A 25535-nucleotide genomic window follows, 5' to 3' on the forward strand; every position below is an offset into this window, starting at 1 on the left:
TATTTTTATAAGTGGGTTAGAATGTTTTAAAATAGTTTTTGAGACATTATTATATTAAAACATAGGTGACTTCATGGTTATACTGTAATAATTTAACTAATTTAATATCTAGAGAAAATAAAAGGAAATTTATTCATTGACATTCTGTATAAGAATAATTTTAATAGTAATAAATACATCATCCTAGTTGATAAATGGAAAGTCATAACATTATATGATAAATTGTGGTAATTGATACAGATATATTATTTTTCTTGCAGATTATCCAATGAATATTACAAAGAGGAAAATAACACTGCAAAAAGGTGAATGTTCATTTGTGTGCTAATTAGTAGTATTTACATAAGGTACTTGGAAATTCAATTCTCAGCTTTCTCTGATAAGAGATTCATCATAAATCCACGTGATTTTTGAAATAGAGTTTTGTTTCAGTAGATATAATAAAAAAGTAGAAACAACATGCATGATAGTTCATAAGGAAAGACTTAAACACTGTGTTTACTCTTTCTCATGCGGTATGATGTCTGGTATGAGATCAGTAACAATCCAGAGACGTGCACATGCTATTCTAACGTCTCCCAAATAGTGATTTAGATGTTGCTGTTCTTTCTTTAGTTCTTAGATATTTAATCCTTTGATAACCTCAGCACTGTGTGGCTCTAGCAAGTTTCATTCAGTATTCTCCTGAGTAGATATGCCTTTGAGTTGTCAAAATCTACATGCAAAAATATGTGGAGATATTTAACAATAAATAATTGCTTCTGTCAACATTATTTAGTGTTTACATATTTTTAATTTGGGGATTTAAATAATTTTACTTACAGTTTTTAACTAAAAATAATTACATTTTGGTGAATATGTTGCAATAAGAAAGACATGCTTCTTTTTAATAAAGGTCTGGAAAATGACTTTGCTCAATTACCATTCACAGCATTTACATAGGAATGAGAAAATATTGAACAAAAGGACGAAATTATTTAACTCATTACATGAAAATGAAAGAAAGTGAGCCAGCAGGAAAGCCCTAAGACATCAAAGAGCTACACAATTCAAAGCGAATTTTAGTTTTACTGACTTTGACTTAATTATGTGAGAAAGAGCTGAAAAATTCTACAACTCATTAATAAGTTTAAGACAGTTTATGGTCCAGAATTACAATCAAAATTTATAAAATAAATTCAGCAGCAAAGTGTACAACCAACATAAGTAAATGTATTTATTTACAAGTTGTAAAATAACTTTCTGTAAATATTGAATTAATTTTTGTGAAAGTGTTCGCTACCTCAATTAAATGAAATTCTTCCTATCTGTAATATCATACTTATAACTAGGCTTTTTTGTCAATCAAGTAAGAGATGATATGTTTAATATTTAATTGTTAGGATTTTTTTTTCAAAAATGTAGAATTAGGAAAAGAATTATATGCAGGGAAATTTACTAGAAAATTATGCTACTTAATTTATATTTAATGATTCAGAATTCATTTCTATTTTGATACTATATATGAAAGAGAATAAAGCTATCAATTCTATTCACATTTAAAAATGGTCAGATGCTGAAATTAATCAATAATGAAGACCTTTAAACTACTGATTTGAAGTTAACTTTGTCATATGCCTCCTAGTATCACCATCAGAACAGTTACAGAGGCAATGGAGATTCTCTACAACCCGCGTTGGGAGAAAGTTTTGCTTCAGACAGTTATCAAGTTTGCAGCTTGGAACAAATGTTAGGAGTGAGAATTATGTGTCTTATGGAAGTGGTATATAGCTTAAAGTTTCATTCTAGGTTTTAACTGAGCATCAATTTAGAGCAAGAATTGTATATACAGATTCAATACAAATATTAAAAGTTTATTTATCTGAGGAATACTGGAATGAATTTCTTAATTTTTAATCATAAATATTTTAAGCTGTAGGCCTAAGCAGAATAATTTTACAAGTATGCAATATCAATTCCTAAAATAAAATTCTGTCCTACAATGGGGTCTCATAAATGATAGCAACTTCCAGTTGTATAACTCCTTAATTACATTTCAGGATAATTTATTACAATTTTTTCATCTTTATAGTCAATATTTTTTTTTTACCTACTCCCTTTTGTTAAGCTAGAATTCTTGTATTGTTTGTTAATATGATTTAAAGTTTTATAAGAAGTACATACTAAGACCTAAACAAATCAACTTAGTGATCAAATATATTTTTCTTTCTCTTATAGCATATTAAAAAAAATTAAGGAAGTAGGATTTTTCCTTATTTCATATATCATATTTAACCACAAATTGTTACCATGGAAATAATAGTAACAGTCACCTTAAGAATAAAGAGGCAGTAAATAGTGAACAAAATAATTTTCAAATTGGTACTTTGAGAAGTCATAGAAATAGATACTTTACTCTAATTAAAATAGTATATTTTACTTAATAAAATAATTTTTTCATGTAGATTGATTTTTCTACTGTTGCAGAAATCATTAACATTATTAAATACATGTTCTTTTTAAAATAAACACTCATGAATATTGTTTCCTTGAGATGGATACAGTATGCTTTAAGATGTGAAAAGATTGTATAGTTCATTTTTGCCTCTAAAGGCAGCAGCAGAGAGGGCAGGAAATGGGGAAGCTGGAGATTTTCCCTAAAAATCCAAGCACAATATATCTTGCAATCATAATAATTTTGAAAATAATTTGAAGCTTTTCTTTCTGAGTATGCATGTAAACAAGGTTTGTAATGTAAACCACAGTGGCACAACTTTTATCGACAGCTGTGTTTAGCCTGGATTGGAGCACTATCAAAGACGGGGTATTAGGCTTTTTCAAAAGCCTCTCCAATCCCTGAACATGTATTTCCTTTCTGCCTCTGCACTTTTGGAGTCATTCCAATGCCTGGAAGAAAAATAAGAGACACAGTGGTGGAGGATGTCATACCTAATACAGATATTAATTTCAGAATAAGAATTTAGGAGCTTCTAAGTATAGCCGTGAAAGACTCCACCCCGCCTCAAAACTTCCCTGTTTATAAAAATTGAAGCCATTCATAATGAAGCAGCACAGTATACTTTAAAATTATAGTACACATCTGAAAATTATGAAATTTGTGCATCTTTCCTAAATTTAGATGCACATAAAGTTAACAAAAATAAGTAAACCAGATTTTTGCCATAATACTTTACACTTCCAAACCAAGGGTAATCAAACCCCAATATCTTTTATTCTCTCAATTTATGAAAGAGTTGATAGTTAATGTGCTACCTGACACTGAGAAATTTAGAACTTGAAATTCCAATAGATTCAATGTATGACAGTTGTACACACATTGTTCTAAATGTCAAAGGAGATAAAATATAGTTGTGGATAATGTTATATTTTACCTTTTATCTTTATCTTTTCATATGTACTTCTTAAATAACTTCAACTTAACCAGTTGTTTATATTTTTAATTAACATAATTAAATTATTCAAAAAAAGAATACTACTTTCTGATGTTTTAATAATTTCTAGAAAAGCCAGATTTCTGCTTTTTGGAAGAAGATGTTGGCATCTGTCGTGGTTATATTACTAGGTATTTTTATAACAAGCAATCAAAGCAGTGTGAACGTTTCACGTATGGTGGGTGCCTCGGGAATCTCAACAATTTTGAATCACTAGAAGAATGCAAGAACACCTGTGAAGACACATGTATGTTTATTTCTCATCTCCTTTTACTTCATTTTATAGGCATTCTTTTTAAACTAAGACATCTTAAAGGATGTTCAGGGTTACTCAGATTTTGTTGCAGCCATGCAAGTGAAGATCCATTGTATTCACTCTAAATCTGATATAAATTCAGTTCAGTTCAATTCAGTCACTCAGTCGTGTCTGACTCTGTGACCCCATGAATTGCAGCACACCAGGCCTCCCTGTCCATCACCAACTCCCGGAGTTCACTCAGACTCACATCCATCGAGTCCGTGATGGCATCCAGCCATCTCATCCTCGGTCGTCCCCTTCTCCTCCTGCCCCCAATCCCTCCCAGCATCAGAGTCTTTTCCAATGAGTCAATTCTTCGCATGAGGTGACCAAAGTACTGGAGTTTCAACTTTAGCATTATTCTTTCCAAAGAAATCCCAGGGCTGATCTCCTTCAGAATGGACTGGTTGGATCTCTTTGCAGTCCAAGGGACTCTCAAGAGTCTTCTCCAACACCACAGTTCAAAAGTATCAATTCTTTGGCACTCAGCCTTCTTCACAGTCCAACTCTCACATCCATACATGACCACAGGAAAAACCATAGCCTTGACTAGACGGACCTAGTCACTATCTTAATTTTTTGTTTTAAGGAATAGAGAATTAACAAATTTATGTGTGCTAAATTCTTTGTCATGTCCAATTCTTTGCAACGCTATGAACTGTAAACCCCAGGCTCCTCTGTCCGTGGGATTCTCCAGGGAAGAATACTGGAATGGGTTACCATGCCTTCCTCCAGAGGATCTTCCCAACCAGGGGTCAAACCCACGTCTCTTATGTCTACTGCATTGGAGGGTGGGTTTTTTACCAGTAGTGCCACCTGGGAAGTCCTAAGAAATTTATAGTCGAAATTATTTTCATTGAATAAAAATTTGTAGGTTAGATTATCTAATTTTCCTATCTGAGAATACTGTAGTAAAATTGAAGCACAAGAGTAAGACTGCTAAAATCCCTTAGGTTTATAACAATTTGAAGGAAAATGGTTCTTTGGAAACTACCACTGAAGATCAGCTTTATCTAGCTATAAAATTAATTAAAGGAGTGACTTAAACATTAACTGTTACCCCCTTTTGTTTTGACAAAGAACATCAAAGATACTCATGGAAATATTATAAGATATATGTATAGATAGGTTTAAAGATTCACTGTTCACTACTTTCCAGGTGGCTCAGTGGTTAAGAATCCAATTGCCAACGCAGGAGATGCAGGAGACTCAGGTTTGATCCCTGGGTCAGGAAGATCCCTGGAAGAGGAAATGGCAACCCACTCAAGTATCTTTGCCTAGAAAAATCCCATGGGCAGAGGAGTCTGGCAGACTACAGTTCATAGGGTCTCAAAAGTCAGATGTGACCGAGCGAATGAGCATGCGGCACAATTTAACAAAGCAATGTAAATAAAATTTCTAGACATTTACTTTTTTAAACACAACTTCCATGCTTTGTTTTATGTGTACAATTATGAGCTTGTGACAATGTCTTCTATTTTAATTGGCTATATATGTTTTCCAGTGAATGATAGAATCCAGGTTGATGCACCTAGCAAGAAACCCAGCTCCTTTGGTAAGACTCTGTTTTAATTACTGCCAGAAAAATATTATCATGGTAACAATAGAAGAATGTGTAAGAGAACTATGTTTTTTAGAAAATTATACCTCTTGTTCTTTAATGATAGATCTGATGAAATACTGAGTATTTCAGTATTTACTTCAGTATTTATACAGAATATTTCAGTATTTATATCAGTACTATTATTTCAGAAATAATAGTAGATGAAATACTGAGATTCAAAACTGTTTAAGATCTTTAGTTCCAGAAAAATGATAATTTTCCTAATCTATTTTAAAGTATGCTTTGAAGTAGGTTTTTGATTACATATCATATGAAAACTTTTACATGATACTTAACTCTATGCTAAATTTATCTTGTAACATAATATCTAGGGGTTATCAGCTTCACTGCCTAATTGTAAATGTTTGCGACGGCAGCCTAGAATGGTCTTAAATTGGGCCTAGCATTGGCCTAGGTCTCTGGTGTCAGTCACTGGAGAGATTAGGAATTTGGTGACTAACCATCCTTAAGGTTAAGTTACTCCGAAGGACTTTTCTTTTGGAGGTATGCAGAACTCTTTTTCTGGACTCTATCCTTTCAGCATATTTGTAGAATTTAAAGAAACATACAGGAAATATGCCCGCAAAAATGCAGAACTGTGAAAATTCTGGGAAACATAACCAGACACAACAAATATCTAGACAGAAACCACCCGAAAAGTTGGAAGTTAATGGGATGAATGTAAGTCCTTACTGAATTTAAAAAATCACATGTGCTCTTCCAGAAATTGAAGGTTTTGCTTAGAAGTAGTCCATATAATATTGTTAAATGTAAAGTCTGCATTGTTCAAAGAGTTCTGTGACATTAAAATTGCAACTTTAAGGTGAAAAGAGACATACTGTCTCCACCCCAGTCTTGTGTCAAAAACAGATGTGGTTCTGAACGTCTTTGAGCATCTTTCTTTACAAAAAAACAAATAAGCAAGCAAAACTTCTGCCCAGATGGATTTAAGAGACTGTAATACTGACTGATTTGTCTAGAATGAAGAATATAGACCTGCATTGGCCTGATTATTTCTACGGACTTGTTTCAGCCCTGAATGCAATACATTAGAGGTCCTCACACTGTGACTTGGAAGAACTAGAAAGAGTAAGATGTGAGACCTAAGAGAGAACACTATATATGCTCTTGGTGGTTGAAACACTGTCCTGTGAAAGGAGAATTAAATTCTACACATGCCTCACTCAGCCCTCTCTATTTCAATCTTCCCTATTCACACACCCGGACATGGTTCCTTATCTCCCTCAACCCAGCCAAAGTATCAGGTTTATTGAATGAAATCTAAAGCACAGATTTCTTTCTGTAAAAGTGTTTCTTTTTAATGTGAGGTCTTCAAAAATGGATGAGTGCCTCAGGGACTAAAGTCCCCAAATTGTAGGCACTGACCCAGTATTCCAGTAGCACTTGTGATGTCATAAAGGGCATGCAAAATTTCAGAGGGAGTTAGACACTATAGTATATTCAAAATGCTTTCAGGTCCTTAGATTTTATAATTTTAGAGCAGTGAGTTCAGTACCAAATGAAAAGAGTCTAAATTTTAAATACTACTTTTTAATAATGTAATCCTAAGTATCTTTGTACTTCTAATTTTTTATCTGTGAAATTAAATAATTCCACTGTATTGTTTCTTTGTGTCCTTCCAGCCCTGTGTCTTTCAGTGACATTTTATTTTATCCAATTAAATATCCCACGTTGAAAAGCACGCTAACTCTTATTGCTGTGAAAGATGTGAAAGTTAACAACAAATATATTATTGAATGTAAAGATATGTGTGATAAATATATCTACATGTGAAATTAGTTTTTAATGTGTTTCAATTATTTTTGTTTGGGTTACTTTACTAATTCAAATAGAGATCATTAGTTATTTACCATTAAAGTGAATAGAGTAGGTTAGGAGATGGTTTTGTCTTTGAGTATAATACTTGATTTTTAGCAGGCATACTAGAAAAACAGGAAGGGGAAAATGCAGAAAAATGTGAGAAAATAATGCTTTAAATATTATCTGCTAAATGTCCTCCCTAAGTTTTTATGTAGATGCACATTAAAAAGTATATTAAACAAATTAATGGTTTTAAAAGCATATCATTAACTAAGGAAGCAGTAACATTCACACCATAAATTTAAAGGGAAACAATGTTAAGAGATTTTTTTAAATTTCAAATAATAGACATTTGAGGGATAGTTCTTTCATAGTAACTGCATTTAAAATTAGGGCACATGGTCTCCCTTTTTGTCTAGAGAACTATTTTATTTTTGAGGGGTTTGTCCTTGCTTCAAAATCTAAATTCCTCTAGCTATTTTGACCCCTAACCGTCTTTTCCTGGGAGCATTCTCTTATTCTTTTGTTTTGCAGCATTCCTAATTTAAAATATGAAACAGTGTTGCAATAACTTCTCTCCAGTGGCTTAAACATGTAAAGGATAACAATGAAGCTCTGCCTCTAATCTTCCTAAAACCTACATGATCCCATGTCTGCTCCATCCAAGATGAGGCAGGTGGAGATGCAGCTGTTCCTGTCCATCATCTAAGACCTAGATGATCCCTCCTCCATCCCATCCAGAAGCAGAGTGTAGGAAGGCAATTGTGCCCCCACCCTTCCAAAACATAGATTATCCCTCCCTCAACCCTTCATAAAAGGCTCTGTGGAGGTCTATAAAGACACTCTTGATATTCCAAATCAAAAAGTATTACATCCATCACTGCTTGCAATTATATTAATACATGTTACAATAATTTAAGAAACTACAGTTCAATGTTTACAGTAAAACCTTGTTGAAGGTTTTAGCAAATGTAAAAGTTTCTCTGTAGTGTTAGATTCTTTTGAAACGATGTAAATCCTTGAAGATTTTGGTTCAGTATACAGTGCTAGAACATGCCCCACAATACAAACAGAATAGCATTCATTTAAAATTTTTGTCATTGAAAACAATCCTTAGGTATTTGAATATTCCAAAAATACAGTGAGATTGTGTAATTGTTAAGTGAAATATTTGCAAATATAATTTTCATGTTTATCTTTCTGATGATGATAGAAAAACAATTTAGAAACATTGCTGAATGTTACTAGAAAATGATTTGGTAATTTTTAAGATTGCTATTCTCAACCACAATGTTGCTAAGTAGCATGAGAATATGTTTTTTCCAGTGAACCTTCTTGACTCAAGATATTTGAATGCTTATTAAGCACAAGTGTTAGTCGCTCATTTGTGTCCAACTCTTTGCGACCCCATGGACAGTAGCCCGCCTCTCCAGGCAAGACTACTGGAGTGGGCTGCCATTTCTTTCTCCATATTAAGTACAACTGAGGTTTAATTTTCTCCTTTCGTTTCTGTATTTCAATATTAATAGGCTCCTGCTTTGCAAGCAGATTCTTTACTGTCTGAGCCACCAGGAAAGCCCAATAGGCTACACGGATGACCTCAAAGATTGAAACATGCTCTTCCTTAAAGAGGTTTTTATAAATGTTTTGTAAGCATGCCCCTGTGCACAAGTGAGAGAAAATTATTTGAGTTTGATTTATTGTTCTGAATTATGACGATCTCCTTATAGTTACAAGAAATGTATCCTCCGTACATGCAGGAGAGAAATAATTCTAACACAATATCTCTAAATGTATGCAGTTCTGTGTATGATCTTCAGGATGAAAGACTGTCGCAACTGCTTCTTAACTTTTGTGGTGTGATTGGCACTATAATATAGTGGATAAGAGGAATGACTCTGCGTCTGAAGACATGGGCTCAAATCCCGTTTCTTCCACTTACCACCTGTGCAACCTTAAAATAATTCTTAACCTCTCTGAACCTTACTTTTTCCTTCTACAAAAAGAGGATGGTAGTAATATAGTGCTTACCTCATAGGCTTCATTGTGAGGTGAAATCATTCACTATACATAGCTTGCTTAGGACAGTGGCTGATACCTCTTCAGTGCTATGTAAATATGATTCATCATTTTTAACCCATATGATTCAGAGAAATACAAGCCTTAGTTCCCAGGCCTTAGTTTCTCACCTCTAAAATAACTCTTTGTAAGTTCCCATTTGAGGAAAAGGTGATACTTCAGCCACTTATAAAATCTCTAATTATTCAGATAGAGTGCTTCAGCACATATACTATAATAAAATGATAATCAACTTTTAAAAGAGAAGTCACAGTAGAACTAAATTAATACATATATGGAAACTTAAACAGTTCAAATGTGTTTCCTAGAAACAAAGAATACTGGTATGAAGTACTGTGGGGCTTTGGGACAAAAGAATTTTTTCTTTACATTTTATAATATTTCCAACTTTATAGATTTTCAGAGTTCTGCTGTCATTTTCCCATTTATTAAAGGTTGAGCATTTGATAATCACTTTTGATCACTTCTCTCCTAGTCAGTCATTAAATTTTATTACTTTCTCTGATGAAATGACCATTCTCATCTTTTCCATTTTCAATCTTACCTATTTTGTTCAGACTATCGTTCCTTGATGTTTAGATTACCTCAGCAATCATATGTCATCCAAACTGGGATGCTAATGAAAGTAGGATGCTAAAAATCATTTATTTATTTACAATATATATTTATAGATAGAAAGTTAGGATTCTGATTTTGGCAGATAAATAGTTTTATTTTAAAGTGTATTACAATTTTTCAAAAATCATATATATGTTGGAATATTATATACCAAAAAAATAACTATGAACCAGTGCTATCTCAGGCAAACCAGACGTTATAGACCATTCTGTTCAGTTCAGTCGCTCAGTGGTATCTGACTCTGTGACCCCATGAACCACAGCACACCAGGCTTCCCTGTCCATCATCAACACCCGGAGCTTGCTCAAACTCATGCCCATTGAGTCAGTGATGACACCCAACCATCTTATCCTCCCTCTGTCATCCCCTTCTCCTCCTGCCTTCAGTTTTTTCCCCTTCCATAAGGAAGACTTCTTCCTCTCTCTCCCCATTGGCTTTTTATTTTGATTCATTTAATGATTAAATTGATTTTTGTGTCAGCTCCGACTTACTGACTAGATGGCAAGTTTTTTGAAAGGAAGAAACAATGGATTTTGTATTTTGTAGACTCCCTTCCTCCCATGTTTATCCCACTGTTAGGAACTGGAGTCCCTTGGACTGCAAGGAGATCTAACCAGTCCTTTCTGAAGGAGATCAACCCTGGGATTTCCTTGGAGGGAATAATGCTGAAGCTGAAACTCCAGTACTTTGGCCACCTCATGCAAAGAGTTGACTCATTGGAAAAGACTCTGATGCTGGGAGGGATTGGGGGCAGTAGGAGAAGGGGACAACCGAGGATGAGATGGCTGGATGGCATCACGGACTCGATGGACATGAGTCTGAGTGAACTCCAAGAGATGGTGATGGACAGGGAGGCTTGGCGTGCTGCGATTCATGGGGTCGCAAAGAGTCGGACACGACTGAGCAACTGAACTGAACTGAGGCACTGGAGAAATGACTTATATATTTTTATTTATTTATTTTGTAATCCACAATTACAACAGAAAGAACAAATGATGGTTAGAAGAATGCTGATCACACTTACTAGGTGTTTTTGAACATCGTCGGCATTCATGTCCCATGCTCATTCTAGGATTATATACCATTTTATGCATATGCTGATAATTGTGCTTTTGATATTTCTTTAATATTTATATGGCATGTGTACAGATGCATTCCATTCTGTACCGTTAATAACATTTGTACCGTTAATAACGTTTTGTATTTATACAGAGAGAGTTAATATATTCCTCTCCATATATCTCTTTGGTAAATGTCTAAATAGCAAAGAAAAACGAATGTTTTCTTTTTTTTTTTCTTTTTTTTTTTTAATTTTAAAATCTTTAATTCTTACATGTGTTCCCAAACATGAACCCCCCTCCCAACTCCCTCCCCATAACATCTCTGTGGGTCATCCCCATGCACCAGCCCCAAGCATGCTGTATCCTGCATCAGACATAGACTAGCGATTCAATTCTTACATGATAGTATACATGATAGAATGCCAGTATTTCTATTGGTTCTGAACCTTTTGAGTAGACCTGACTCATTCATGAAAAAAATAAATTATCCCGCTTCTCATAGCTGACATTCTTCTGTATATCAACTGTAAAGAGCTGTCTTAGGACTACTCCAGTTACGTGATATTTTGGAAAAAAAAATCTTTGAATATATTTTGAAAGACTATTGCCAACCCAGTCTGATACTTGTTGTCGGGCTGAGAAAAGGAATATCTCTATACCTGACCTAGTCCCATGTTGCTTCCTGGCAGCCTCCAGTCGAGGGAGAGGGACTGGGTGGTATTCTGAAGGCCATTTGGGTACCTGGAACTCTGTCTCTCTCCTGACTGTATTCACTGTATGACATAGTGCCAGATTCCATATATATATATCTGTGAAAAAAAATTTGTAGAAAAGAAACACACAACACATAGATCTTTTAAATATTTTTTGCTTCTCATTAGCCTTCTGGAAGAGGTATTACACTCACAAATTGCCTGCCTGACACCAAATACCATTACTTATAGTCAATTTAATATTTGAAAGATAATTTTGTCATCTATTTGGCCTTTTGTTGAAAATTTGATTATATAAAGAAAAATATTAAAACCATAGACACTTTGGAAAGAAAATAATCCCCATCAAGTAAAGATTTATTGCATGTAGCTGTATACCACAGTGAATCACTAAGCACTGTCAACAACTCTTGAAAACCCCAATCAACAACTCATATCCATAGTCCCAAAGAAATATCCTATTTTTCATATGGTGTTCTCATATCAAAAGACACAGAAATTTCCCTCATAATCTAAACATGTCTGCATGATGAATCTGATGCCATTGAGCTGGTTTCACAAAAATAGATAAAAACTTGTGGTAAGTATCCATCAGACCTCCTGCTTTCTGGCAGGAGCGAAGTGAGAAGTAAAAATGTAGCACCGCATCTCTGCCAAGATGGCGGCCATCCAAACACAGTCACCCTAGGTGACCACTGACTACTTTTTGCCATCCTTTTCTTCCTGGCCCATCCCTGGTTTTAACAAGGATAAATTTTTTTTTTATCATAAGATTTTATTGTAAGATTCCTCCAGAGAAGTGTTACAGATGCCTTTAAAAGAGAAAATTCACAGACCTCCATTTTGTGAATATTAATTTTGTATGAACAAGTAAAATGGTAGGAATAAATTTCTTAGGCATGTGACCATTATACAACTCTCAATCAAGCTTCTGTTCACTTCAGTTGCTCAGTTGTGTCCAACTCTTTGTGACCCCATGGACTGCAGCTCACCAGGCCTCCTTGTCCATCACCAACTACTGGAGCCTACTCAAACTCATGTCCATCATGTTGGTGATGTCATCCAACCTTCTCACCCTCAGTCGTCTCTTCTTCCCCTGCCTTCAATCTTTCCCAGCAAGAGGGTCTTATCAAGTGAGTCATTTCTTGGCATCAAGTGGCCAAAGTATTGGAGTTTCAGCTTCAGCATCAGTCTGTCCAATTCAGAGCTGATCTCCCTTAGGATGGACTGGTTGGATCTCCTTGCAGTCCAAGGGACTCTCAAGAGTCTTCTCCAACACCACAGTTCAAAAGCATTAATTCTTTGGTGCTCAGCTTTCTTTATAGTCCAACTCTCACATCCATACATGACTACTGGAAAAACCATAGTTTTGACTAAATGGACCTTTACTGTCAAAGTAATGTCTCTGCTTTTTAATACTGAGTACTCTTGCCTGGAAAGTCCCATGGACAGAGGAGCCTGGTAGGCTGCAGTCCATGGGGTGGCGAAGAGTCAGACACGACTGAGCGACTTCACTTTGACTTTTCACTTTCATGCATTGGAGAAGGAAATGGCAACCCACTCCAGTATTCTTGCCTAGAGAATCCTAGGGCTGCTGTCTCTGGGGTCGCACAGAATCGGACATGACTGAAGCAACTTAGCAGCAGTAGCAGCAGCAGGTTGATCATTGCTTTTCTTCCACGGAGCAAGTGTCTTTTAATTACATGGCTGCAGTCACTGTCTGCGGTGATTTTGGAACCCAAAAAGGTAAAGTCTGTCACAGTTTCCATTAGTTCCCCATCTATCTGCCATGATGGGACCAGATGCCTTGATCTTAGTTCTCTGAATGTTGAGCTTTAAGCCAACTTTTTCATTCTCTTCTTTCACTTTCATCAAGAGACTCTTTAGTTCTTCATTTTCTGCCATAAGGATGATGTCATCTGTGTATCTGGGGTTATTGATATTTCTCCTGGCAGTCTTGATTCCAACTTGTGCTTCATCCAGCCCAGCATTCCTCATGATGTACTCTGCATGAAAGTTAAATAAACAGTATGACAATATATAGCCTTGATGTACTTCTTTCCTGATTTGGAACCAGTCTATTGTTACATGTCCAACTCTAACTGTTGCTTCTTGACCTGCATACAGATGTCTCAGGAGGCAGGTCAGGTGGTCTGATATTCCCATCTCTTTCAGAATTTTCCACAGTTTGTTGTGATCCACACATTCAAAGGCTTTTGTGTAGTCAATAAAGCAAGAGTAGATGTTTTTCTGGAACTCTGTTGCTTTTTTGATGATCCAGTGGATGTTGGCAATTTGATCTCTGGCTCCTCTGCCTTTTCTAAATCCAGCTTGAACATCTGAAATTTCATTCACATATAAATACAATACAAACTACAAATAAATTATAATGATAATAAACAATAAAACATAAATTAATAATACTAATTGATTTATTTAATGGCATATGTTTTTTGCTAATAGGGAAAAATCTCTATAACATGATTTTGGTATGGACTGCTATAGAACAGGTTAGGAATGAAATAGGAGCAGGATAGAAAAGCTTGTGCCATTCTTGGTTGTGTGTTCTTTTACTGCCCTTTTTCCATTTGAATGCTGGACAATCTTTACAGGAATGAGCCTGAAAAGCATTGATATAACACGTGTAGTGTAGGGGAATCTCAAATTTATCTTTCCTAGGGACTCAGAAGAATGAGTTTTCTAGTTTATCACCTATTAATTCTATTAAATAAATGTGACTGACTAGTGTAGATATGATCAGAGAGGGCATAAAATCCTAAAACGTTGGTCTAATTCTAGAATCTGCCCAGGTTGAACATCATAACCCAGTAATTCTTGCCTTTCAAATATTCGAGCTCTCTGTATGCTGTTTGACTCAGAATGTTACTTCCAAAACTTTTTGGCCTTCTTGTTTGATAAATCTGCTTTGTTAGGTATCTTTCTCCTGTTCAGACTTATTAAATTCCAACTCCATTCATATAACTGAGGATAAGAAGCATTTACGATACTCTGAACCTGAGCTTCAAAGAAGACAGACTTTGAGACTCAAATATAAAGGGGAACTTGTGATTACTTTCATTTTACCTGTTAATAATTAAAATATCTTTGCTCAATTATTTTTTATTTCCTAGTTAGTTTTTAGAGTTTTTCTATGACATACCGTAGTCATTAAGTGCATTGGCTTTATGGGCAGAAAAATGTGGGTTTAAATTCCAGTTCTATTTGCAGACTCTGCCTCTGGCCTTGAAAAAAATTATACCACTCTCAGCCTCAAGTTCCTCATTTGTTATATGTGAAGAGTAATATCTCATAAAATTTTTGTGAAGATTGTGATGACTAAACTCATTATTTAGCACAAATAACTCAAAGGCGTTAATGTTTAAGTTTTTTATGATAATGGTATCTGTGATTATCCAGGATCAACAGAGGTTTACAGCTGGGAAAAAATAAAATAATCAGGGGTACCATTTGTATACATTTTATTACATTTGTATTATATTTTATAATAATTTTTAATACAACTAAAGTATGTAACCTTGAAGTTTCTTCATTTAATATACTTAATACTATGATTACCTGAAATAACATAAAGCATTTGTAAAATTCAAACATAATTATAAAACACCAATATATGTTTTATGTCTTTGGGTCTTCTTTCTAATCAAAAGAATATCAAAACTGTGTTTCCAACTTAATCTTATGACTTGAGGTATGGATTTGTTATACTTTTAAATTTTGGTTCAGTTCCACATACTGAGTGCCTCCTATATGAGGATTTATCATGCAGTCTGGGAGTCTAATAATAGTAAACAGAGGGTGGTTTTGTCCTTTATTGGCATGCCTGGAAAATAGGGGCATATGTAGATGTTTTCAGTGTCTACTGTATGCTCAGACAGAGACCTGAACAAGTGTTAAGGGAGGACAAAGTCTTGATGTTGTACTTCCATTGAAGAATGTAAAAATTAAAATTTTCTGTCTTCTCAAAACTTGGGTTTTATCTTCTAACGTCTTGGACTTGTTTGCCTAGATGCTAGCTAATCCACAGGCATAGTTCACAATTCTGTCTTCATTCAGAGAAATTTTCTGAAGTATGATGTTCAGTTGCTCAGCCATGTCAGACTCTTTGTGACTCCATGGACTGTATCCTGGCTGGCTCCTCTGTCCATGAAATTTTCCAGGCAAGAATACTGGAGTGGGTTGCCATTTCTTCCTCCAGGGGATCTTCCCGACCCAGGGATTGAATCTGTGTCTGCTGAGTCTCCTGCATTAGCAGGCAGATTCTTTTAACGCTATGCCACCTGGGAAGCCATTTTCTAAAGTAAAGCCACATTGAAATAAAGCCATGATTACAAAATTACAAATTTGGAAGCTATTGGCTATATTTTATAATATAATTACATTTCAAAATACATTAGAAAACATTCTATCTTCTAAGTCAACTAATCTAGAAATAATAGAATTTGCCTTCTCTCTATCTGTCACCAACCCACATTCACTCTGGTGCTTAATTTTAGCCATTGTGGCTCTAACTGCTGTAGTTAGGGTTCTCTTATACTCTGCTCTTTTTTCATGTCTCCTACTGGATTCAGCTGACACATACATGGTTGAATTTGTTTTATGTATAAAGATAGATAGTAATTGCCTCTTTTATCCTTTTATATGTTCAGTCATTTTTAATGTTTATATCATAAACTCAAATAGGTTAGCATTAAAGGACCTGCAAATTTGGTCTGAATTTGCTGTTCAAATGAAAGATTTGGTCTTCAGTTCCATGAAACAATCTCAGAAGACAAAAAGAAATTTCTTCAACAAGTGATGAGGTGGTTCCTAAAACCTAAGTTGGTTGGCAAAATAGAAGAATCAATATAGGCATGTAAATAGTACACATGGGCATCACCAGATGGTGAACACCGAAATCAGATTGATTATATTCTTTGCAGCCAAAGATGGAGAAGCTCTATACAGTCAGCAAAAACAAGACCGGGAGCTGAGTGTGGCTCAGATCATGAACTTCTTATTATCAAATTCAGACTCAAATTGAAGAAAGTGGGGAAAACCACTAGACCATTCAGGTATGACCTAAATCAAATCCCTTATGACTATACAATGGAAGTGAGAAACAGAATTAAGGGACTATATCTGATAGACAGAGTGCCTGATGAACTATGGACAGAGGTGCATGACATTACAGGAGACAGGAATCAAGACCATCCCCAAGAAAAAGAAATGTGAAAAGAAAAATGGCTGTCTGAGGAGGCCTTGAAATAACTGTGAACAGAAGGGAGGCAAAAAACAAAGGAGAAAAGGAAAGATACAAGCATCTGAATGCAGAGTTCCAAAGAATAGCAAGGAGAGATAACAAAGCCTTCTTCAGTGATCAATGCAAAGAAATAGAGGAAAATAAATGAATGGGAAAGACCAGAGATCTCTTCAAGAAAATTAGAGATACCAAGGGAATATTTCATGCAAAGATGGGCTCAATAAAGGACAGAAATGGTATGGACCTAACAGAAGCAGAAGATATTAAGAAGAGGTGGCAAGAATATACGGAAAAACTGTACAAAAAAGATCTTCACAATGCAGATAATCACAATGATGTGATCACTCACCTAGAGCCTGACATCCTGGAATGTGAAGTCAAGTGGGCCTTAGAAAGCGTCACTACGAACTAAAGCTAGTGGAGGTGAAGGAATTCCAGTTGAGCTATTTCAAATCCTGAAGGATGATGCTGTGAAAGTGCTGCACTCAATATGCCAGCAAATTTGGAAAACTCAGCAGGGACCAGAGGACTGGAAAAGGTCAGTTTTCATTCCAATGCCACAGAATGCTCAAACTACCACACAATTGCACCCATCTCACACACTAGTAAAGTAATGTTCAAAATTCTCCAAGCCAGGCTTCAGCAATATGTGAACTGTGAACTTCCAGATGTTCAAGCTGATTTTAGAAAAGGCAGAGAAACTAGAGATCAAATTACCAACATCTGATGGATCATCAAAAAAGCAAGAGAGTTCCAGGAGAACATCTATGTCTGCCTTATTGAATTTACTAAAGCCTTTGACTGTGTGGATCACAATAAACTGTGGAAAATTCTGAAAGAGATGGGAATACCAGACCACCTGATCTGCCTCTTGAGAAACCTGTATGTGGTTCAGAAAGCAACAGTTAGAACTGGACATGGAACAACAGACTGGTTGCAAATAGGAATAGGAGCCCGTCAAGGCTGTATATTGTCACCCTGCTTATTTCACTTCTATGCAGAGTACATCATGAGAAACGCTGGGCTGGAGGAAGCACGAACTGGAATCAAGATTGCCGGGAGAAATATCAATAACCTCAGATATTCAGATGACACCACTCTTACGGCAGAAAGTGAAGATGAACCAAAGAGCCTCTTGATGAAAGTGAAAGAGGAGAGTGAAAATGTTGGCTTAAAGCTCAACATTCAGAAAATGAAGATCATGGCATCCAGTCCCATCACTTCAATCCAAATAGGTGGGGAAACAGTGGAAACAGTGGCTGACTTTATTTTTCTGGGCTCCAAAATCACTGCAGTATTGCAGCCATGAAATTAAAAGACGCTTACTCCTTGAAAGGAAAGTTATGATCAACCTAGACAGCATATTAAAAAGCAGAGACATTACTTTGTCAACAAAGTTCCGTCTAGCCAAGGCTATGGTTTCTCCAGTAGTCATGGATGTGAGAGTTGCACTATAAAGAAAGCTGAGCCCCAAAGAATTGATGCTTTTGAACTGTGGTGTTGGAGAAGACTCTTGAGAGTCCCTTGGACTGCAAGGAGATCCAACCAGTCCATCCTAGAGGAGATCAGTCCTGGGGGTTCACTGGAAGGACTGACGTTGAAGCTGAAACTCCAATACTTTGTGAAGAGCTGACTCATTTGAAAAGACCCTGATGCTGGGAAAGATTGTGGGTAGAAATAGAGGGGGACGACAGAGGATTAGATGGTTGTATGGCATCACCGACTCAATGGACATGGGTTTGGGTGGACTCCGGGACTTGGTGATGGACAGGGAGGCCTAGCGTGCTGCGGTTCATGGGGTCGCAAAGAGTGGGACGTGACTGAACGACTGAACTGAACTGAAAATAATGCAGAAAGAGAGACTCTACATAAAGATTAATGTAAGTATAAAGTTAAAGGTTTACTGTATAAATTTTAAAGCTATTTCATAAGCCAGTTTATATATAAAACTGGCTTTTGGAGTATCATCTTATAGTTTAGGAGTCATGCTATATCAATCACAATTCCTGGCAGAATATGAATTTATTCTGAATTCTGAAATCTATCATAGACCCTCTAAATGGAAGCTATCCAACTCGTTATTAATGGTGAAGTCAAGACAGTGCATTTTGTTATTAAATTCCCTTTGAAAATGTACAGAAGTCAAGTTAGTGTCTTTTATTCAATCTTAAATTTCCACAAATTATAATCTAGGCCAAAATATCACATTGTGCAACTACTTCAAAACCTTTATATTTTCTTTCATTGTAGATATCAGAATCTGTATTTTGAATAGGTGAGTGCCTTGTGTTTATCTAGAATAAATATGTTAATTGAAAATAGTCAAGTTTATCTCTTGAAAGGGAACAAAAAATTTCTATTTCTTCACCTTTAGAGATTGAATCAGATGATACTCAAGGACTCAGTAAATCTGGAGCTATAATGTCCATGAGAAACCATCTGCTTCATTTTTTTAATTCTGTTTTTTATACTAGATTAATTCAATGATAGTCTTAACTGCATCAAGCTTAAATGATTTTAGGAGAAATAATTTATGTAGTGGGTATAATTCATGTTTCTGAAGAGTAATGTCCTTTAAAAACTTCCCAACTGATGGTGATTTATTGCATTATTAAAAACATAATTTTTTAAAAAATTTGAAATATTGAGTTGGCCAAAAAGTTCATTTGAGGTTTTGCATGTTATACAAAAACCCAAATGAAAAAGAAAAAGAAATCTTTGGCTTACCCAATACAGCCTTTTTAGTGATTAATGTCAAGCTATAACTCCCTATCAAAATGTTATTATCTCTCTATATTAACCTGGGTCAAGTGTGAGTTGAGTCTGATGATCTGTTTAGGTAGTGATTAAAATAGGACAAACAAATGATATAGTCATCAGATCAGTCATGGAGAAATACTTTCTGAATGGGAGCTGCTATGTGGTAAGATAGACAGTTAAGTCTGCACACCAGATCCCAGACTGTCAGAAGCAGCATTCCACATATCCTCTGATTCAGAAGTCACAAAGAGTTTCAGGCAGAGGTAATCTGATGCTTGGGGCAGTCCAACAGCTGGTGAAACTCTTTGATGACTCTGTACTGTCACCTGTCTGTTTGCTTTCAAACTTATCCCCTGCATTATTCTTGCTCTTTCCCTTGGTTTCTGAGTAGCTTGGTCAGTGGCAAACTGTTGGAAGACTGGGTGACTAAAGGAAGACAGAGAAGTATGTCTCTCCACCAAAACTGTGGTATATGCTCCATGGTTTCAGATAAGACCAGGCGTGTTCTGGGTGGTATGGCCATAGATGCCCCATGGTGTCAGATCGCAGTGGAGAGACTGTTTTGCTTCTAGCTTTCAAGTGATGTTCCAGGCTCCTGGTCTATGATAGCAGAGGCACATTCCCTGTTACCCTTAATCTAGGAACTATAGCCCCAGATATACTATGCAAATTGTCTTCACTTTGAAATAACACTGATTTTGTTATGGGGCCAGTTTTACTTTAGGTTGTGTATTTGGCAGAAAGAGATGATTTGTTCCCTGTAATCAGAAATTTCTGTCTGTCTTGGAATAAGAAGCTTTAGAGCACTGCTATTAAGACATAATAAGTAACATTTGTGAAGAAGTATACTACAAGGATATCTATAATATATGTATATGTTATTATTTTCAACTTATTGTGGGCTAATATATTTTGTGTACAATATGCTAAGGTGAAATAGATGTATAAATCATACCATGGTACTTACTTACACATCTACTATGAGGCATCTGTGGCTGCTTTTTGAGAATAATATTTAAAAGAATAGCAATTTCTTCTGTTTTCTCTGTTTCTCAAATCAGGCTAATTGCTTGTGGGGTATTTCATTTGTTTCTGAGCATGGATGATAATTTTAGAAGGTCATGGAATTAGAAGCAATGGCAATTGATAACTGTTATATTCTTGGCTATGGACTGATGAGAATCCACAACTTACCCACTGGAAAAGCTTTCACGCAATATTGGGCTCAATTACAGCATATCTCTCCTAGGCTGTTACAAAATTCCTCTTACATTAACCATTTTTGAAGAAAAAAGACCTCAACATTTTCAGAAAATTAAGCACACATTCTCACCAAGTACATTTTAATTTCGTTTTAAGATGGCAGTAATAATGCTCTATAATCCCTAAATGGGGTGAGGCAAAACATGAATTAGACTACATGATTTTTAGTCAAGTTTTTTTTTCAAAATCTCAGGAGTTTCTTTTAAATCAGTATCTATACACCTACTTAAAGATTAAGTAATACAATTTTAATCTGATTTCAGTTCTTGGATTTTGACGCAAAATGTCACCTTTTTAAACTGTTTATCATAAATTCTTCCCTTAATATTTTCAATACTTCTCTCATACTTTCAAGAATTTCTCTTTTACATGACACATTATATCTAGATACTCTAATCTTTATTTATGTATCTAGAAGGTAGGAGGTCATAAAATTTTGTTTATCAGTTTAAGATTTTTTTCACTTTTTTTCTCAGATTATTTTATTTATTTTTTAGTCCGTTCCCCTGGCGTTCACTTGCCATCAAACCAGTTCTTGCTTTTTGTACAAACTCTTTGCCTTCATTGCTACTGAATTCCTCAAAGTTCTATTTTCTGCCAATATTGTACATTCAGCATATCCTCTTCATCTGCATTTGCTGTACCATGTCTTGCTATATTGATTCCTGGGCTTCCACCAAATTATCTACAGTTTTGGTTTACTAATAATATCAAGCAGTTTAGCTCTACAGCTAAAAAGACTACCAGTTTTCCCTCACTGACAGGAATTCCAGACGGAGCTGAAAACCATCATCAGGCTGAAACCATTTTTATGCTTTGTCATAAGGAAATAAGCAATCCTTTCATTACCCTAGCTGTATTTTTTTTCCTCTCTTTTTGAAAGTGGTTGGTCCCATTGACAGACTAGCCCATCTGTCTGGTTTAAACCTGTAAATGTGTGATCTTACCTGCCTTCAGCAATATTCCTTCCTTTGCAAAAATATCTAACTCATCTAGAACTGCTGGTTTAATTCACACACACAAAAAAACTTATTACTAAGCCAAATCATCTTTCCAAAGCTTAAGGTTAGAATTTGCTGTACCTGAATCCCTATGCTTTAAATTGTCATATGTTATGTTATTCAGAACTTTGGTCAGGGAATGACCTCTTCCTTATCTTCTGTTTGTTTCATACAGTGAGTAAAGTTTTTGCTCATCACGACTTTATTTGTGAAATTGAACACTCATGAACAAATGATATATAAGCAATCATAATTTTTTAAATGGATATGGTTAATAAATTTTCTTCAATTAAATTGTTGAATAGTGGTTGTTTATATTATGTAAAACTAGTTTCGTCAGATAAAGAATAATCCTGGCACTTTTCTTTAACAGATGTACCTACTTTCATATTTACTGGAGAAAGGTCTCAGTAGAGTGAATGCTTGGAGACTGGCTAAGCATTTTCCTGGAATTGAAATATATGAATTTTATGTTATTCATTCAGATTACTGTTTCACATAAACATGCCTAATAAGACTAATCTACAAACTAAATATGAAAGTTTCAGACTAACTATTATATATGACTTACTATGTTTTCTTATCTTTTCAGAATTTAATCGCCCCTCCTGGTGTCTGACCCCAGCAGACAGGGGATTGTGTCGAGCCAATGTGACCAGATTCTACTACGATTCAGTCATTGGGAAATGCCACACATTTGAGTACAGTGGATGTGGAGGGAATGAGAACAATTTTACCTCCAGAAAAGCATGTTTTAGGGCTTGTGAAAGAGGTATAGAGGGCATTCTCCGATTAATTCGCTACTGTTTAAGACAATTATTGTATTGAAATCATGAATGAATTTTAATCTGGGAAAGTATGAAATTAGTTCTATTTATGATAAGAAACAGTATTTTCATTTAACTGTGTCTTCTCAACTACATTTTAATAATATTGCCAGATACGTTAACTATAGTTCCTCTCAGTGTATCTTCCTCCCCCAGAGAAATTTAAACAAAACATTTTATTTCTTTAATGTTTATATACTAAGCTTTCATTTTAAAGCATTATACCAAAATATCTTTAAGTTTTCCAATGCATAGAAATTTAATGTATTTATTTTCTTCTGAAAATAAAAATGGTCCATATCTATAGAGTCTGTGCATGCTAAATCACTTTAGTCATGTCCAACTCTTCATGACCCCGTGGACCATAGCCACCAGGCTCCTCTGTCCATGGGATTTTCTAGACAAGAATCCTGGAGTGGGTTGCTATGCCCTCCTCCAGGGGAGCTTCACAACCCAGGGATCAAACTAAGTTTCTTAAGTCTCCTGCATTTGTAGGTGGACTCTTTACTGCTAACGTCACCTGGGAAGCCCATTTATAGAGTGTTAATATGTAAATAAAATCATCTATAACTCCACTCAGTCATGTTACAGCCACATGTCCACTTTAATAAAAGAAGCATTAATTTCTAACTGAAGATGAATAATAAAAATCAATGATGTTTACCCATTCATGCAAACTGACATCCTTAGAAAGAGGATGTTTACACAAAGAAATAGACAAATGACTGTTAAACCAATTACACTTTTTTGATTTAAATCATTAAAAGATAATTTGAAGATATTTTAGATTATGTTTTGTTATGTTAGTTTATCATGTATACATTTATTTATCTTCCTTTTCTAGGTTATATCCGAAGAATATCAAAAGAAGGATTACTTAAAACCAAAAGAAAAAGAAAGAAGCAGCTAGTCAAAATAGTATATAAATTTGGTACATTACAGCATCATTTCTACTAAATATTTCGGACAAACATTTTCATTATGATTCTTATTGTTTCTCTCCTGAAATCTTTGTAATGAAAATCTCATGAATCTTCTATGCATATATTACCTGCTATTAATACCTTTGCATCAGAGTTCCTTTTCCAATCTAATCAAATTGCTTATTCTGTGGCTATAACTTATTAACTGTCTACTATGAATTTATTATTTTCTTGATTCCTTTCTAACTATCTGTCATTTAACTACAATTTATCATACTGCTGGCCCCATCAAGTCAGTCTGTTTTACCATCTGGTGGTTATCTGTTTGAGAATATGTCATCACTTATTTGTTTTTATCACACATACAATTATATTCTTTATACCCTATGTTCAGATTAACAAATATAACTATTAAAGATCAAGTGGTTTGGGGTTTCACATTTAAAATGGTGGCAAGCATCTTTTTCTGATTAAAATCACTCAATATTACATTTGCAAAGAGCTAATAACAACAGAATTCTGTAAGATGAGTCACTCCCTAGACATACTTTTGCTCCCTTTACACTAACCAGCACTTCAAACAATCCTAAGCCAAATCGTATCTGAACAAAGAGAGTCAACTCTGTGTCATGTGCCTGCCTGATTTTGATTGATGTAGCTTTTGTGTGCTTCTGGCCCATCTTATCAGTAAAGAGGGTTGAATAGTTGTGTGTTAAATACAGATCATGATAAGAAAAGTCCTGGTGGAAAAGAGTTTTTAATGGCAATCTGAAGGAAATTATTTATGTACTTTCTAATTTTATTGTTTGACAAAATTTTCTCTTCCCGAAAATGGCAAGAATATATAAACCTCCCAAAACCTATTCATTTATAATTAGGCTTTGCACACAATGCAACCAGTAATTCATGCTTTAAAAAATGTCATACTATTTCTGTAAAAAAGGAAGACAAAATTATCAGGAAGGAAAAGTCTCCTAGAAAAATGCGTATTATTCACTCTCAAGCTTTTAACATTTCTCTGGAGTTAATTCAGTTTATCTAGATCCATACCTTTCCTTCTCTGCTGAGTCATGTACAGTTTGAGATCTCAAGAGCCTTGTTCACTTCAAATTTCACATTTAAATTTGAACTTGTCATCTAGAAACAGCTAACCACTTTGTCCATTTAGTTTAGTAATAGTAAATAAATTCTGCCTGTTCCTCAGTCTTGAAAGTTTGAACCCAATTTTGATTTCTTCCTTTCCTTCATATACAGCTTATAATCAGTCTCTAAACCCTATTGATTGTTTGGTCATAAAGTTCATCTAACTCCCAGTCTTTTTACCTCTACTTCGTTCTTCACATCGTTACTGATTTAATTCTTAAGAATTAACTCGTGTGTTTCTCCACTACTCAGAACCCTTCAGTGATTCATTAATTGGTACTTAACTTCACCCTATCCTCCCAATTTAATTTTGATATATGTATGTATTTGTACTTACCTACACTACTCTTTCATGACCATTTCAGTTTAGTTAAAATGGTACTCATAGATCACTGAAAATATATCTCATTACTTAGTTTATTCATGCTGATTTCATATTTTTAAAATATGATCCCTTCCAGATCATTCATGTGAAATCAGACAAGCTGATGTGAACTATAAAATCACTGTCTTTTGAGGCATAATATGACAAATCCTAACATGCATCCTATGTCATAAAAATTATATCATTACAAAATATGTCAATTTTTTCACTTAAGAAAATTTTTATCTCTTGTTTTCAAATATTCAGTGCATAATCACATAAATAACTGCCTTAAATTGAGTCTTCTATGGAATTTGAAACTTTTTGAAATCAAAGTCTCTTGTGAAATATGTCTGTTGTCTTTTACACA

The 25535-nt window shown here is 35.0% G+C and overlaps 1 protein-coding gene across 1 annotated transcript in view; it reads left to right on the forward strand.

Annotated features, from left to right (window-relative positions):
• Nucleotides 1-23692, forward strand: part of TFPI (tissue factor pathway inhibitor) — a 42645-nt gene extending 18953 nt beyond the window's left edge. Inside the window, exons 3-7 of the mRNA XM_052636147.1 lie at nt 261-305; nt 3502-3678; nt 5234-5284; nt 22501-22680; nt 23580-23692. Coding sequence (XP_052492107.1) covers nt 261-305; nt 3502-3678; nt 5234-5284; nt 22501-22680; nt 23580-23692 — 566 coding nt within the window. The remainder of the gene's footprint in view (nt 1-260; nt 306-3501; nt 3679-5233; nt 5285-22500; nt 22681-23579) is intronic.
• The last annotated feature ends 1843 nt before the right edge of the window (nt 23693-25535 follow it).

Source organism: Budorcas taxicolor, chromosome 2, assembly GCF_023091745.1.
Source record: "Budorcas taxicolor isolate Tak-1 chromosome 2, Takin1.1, whole genome shotgun sequence".
NCBI classification, from domain to species: Eukaryota; Metazoa; Chordata; class Mammalia; order Artiodactyla; family Bovidae; genus Budorcas; species Budorcas taxicolor.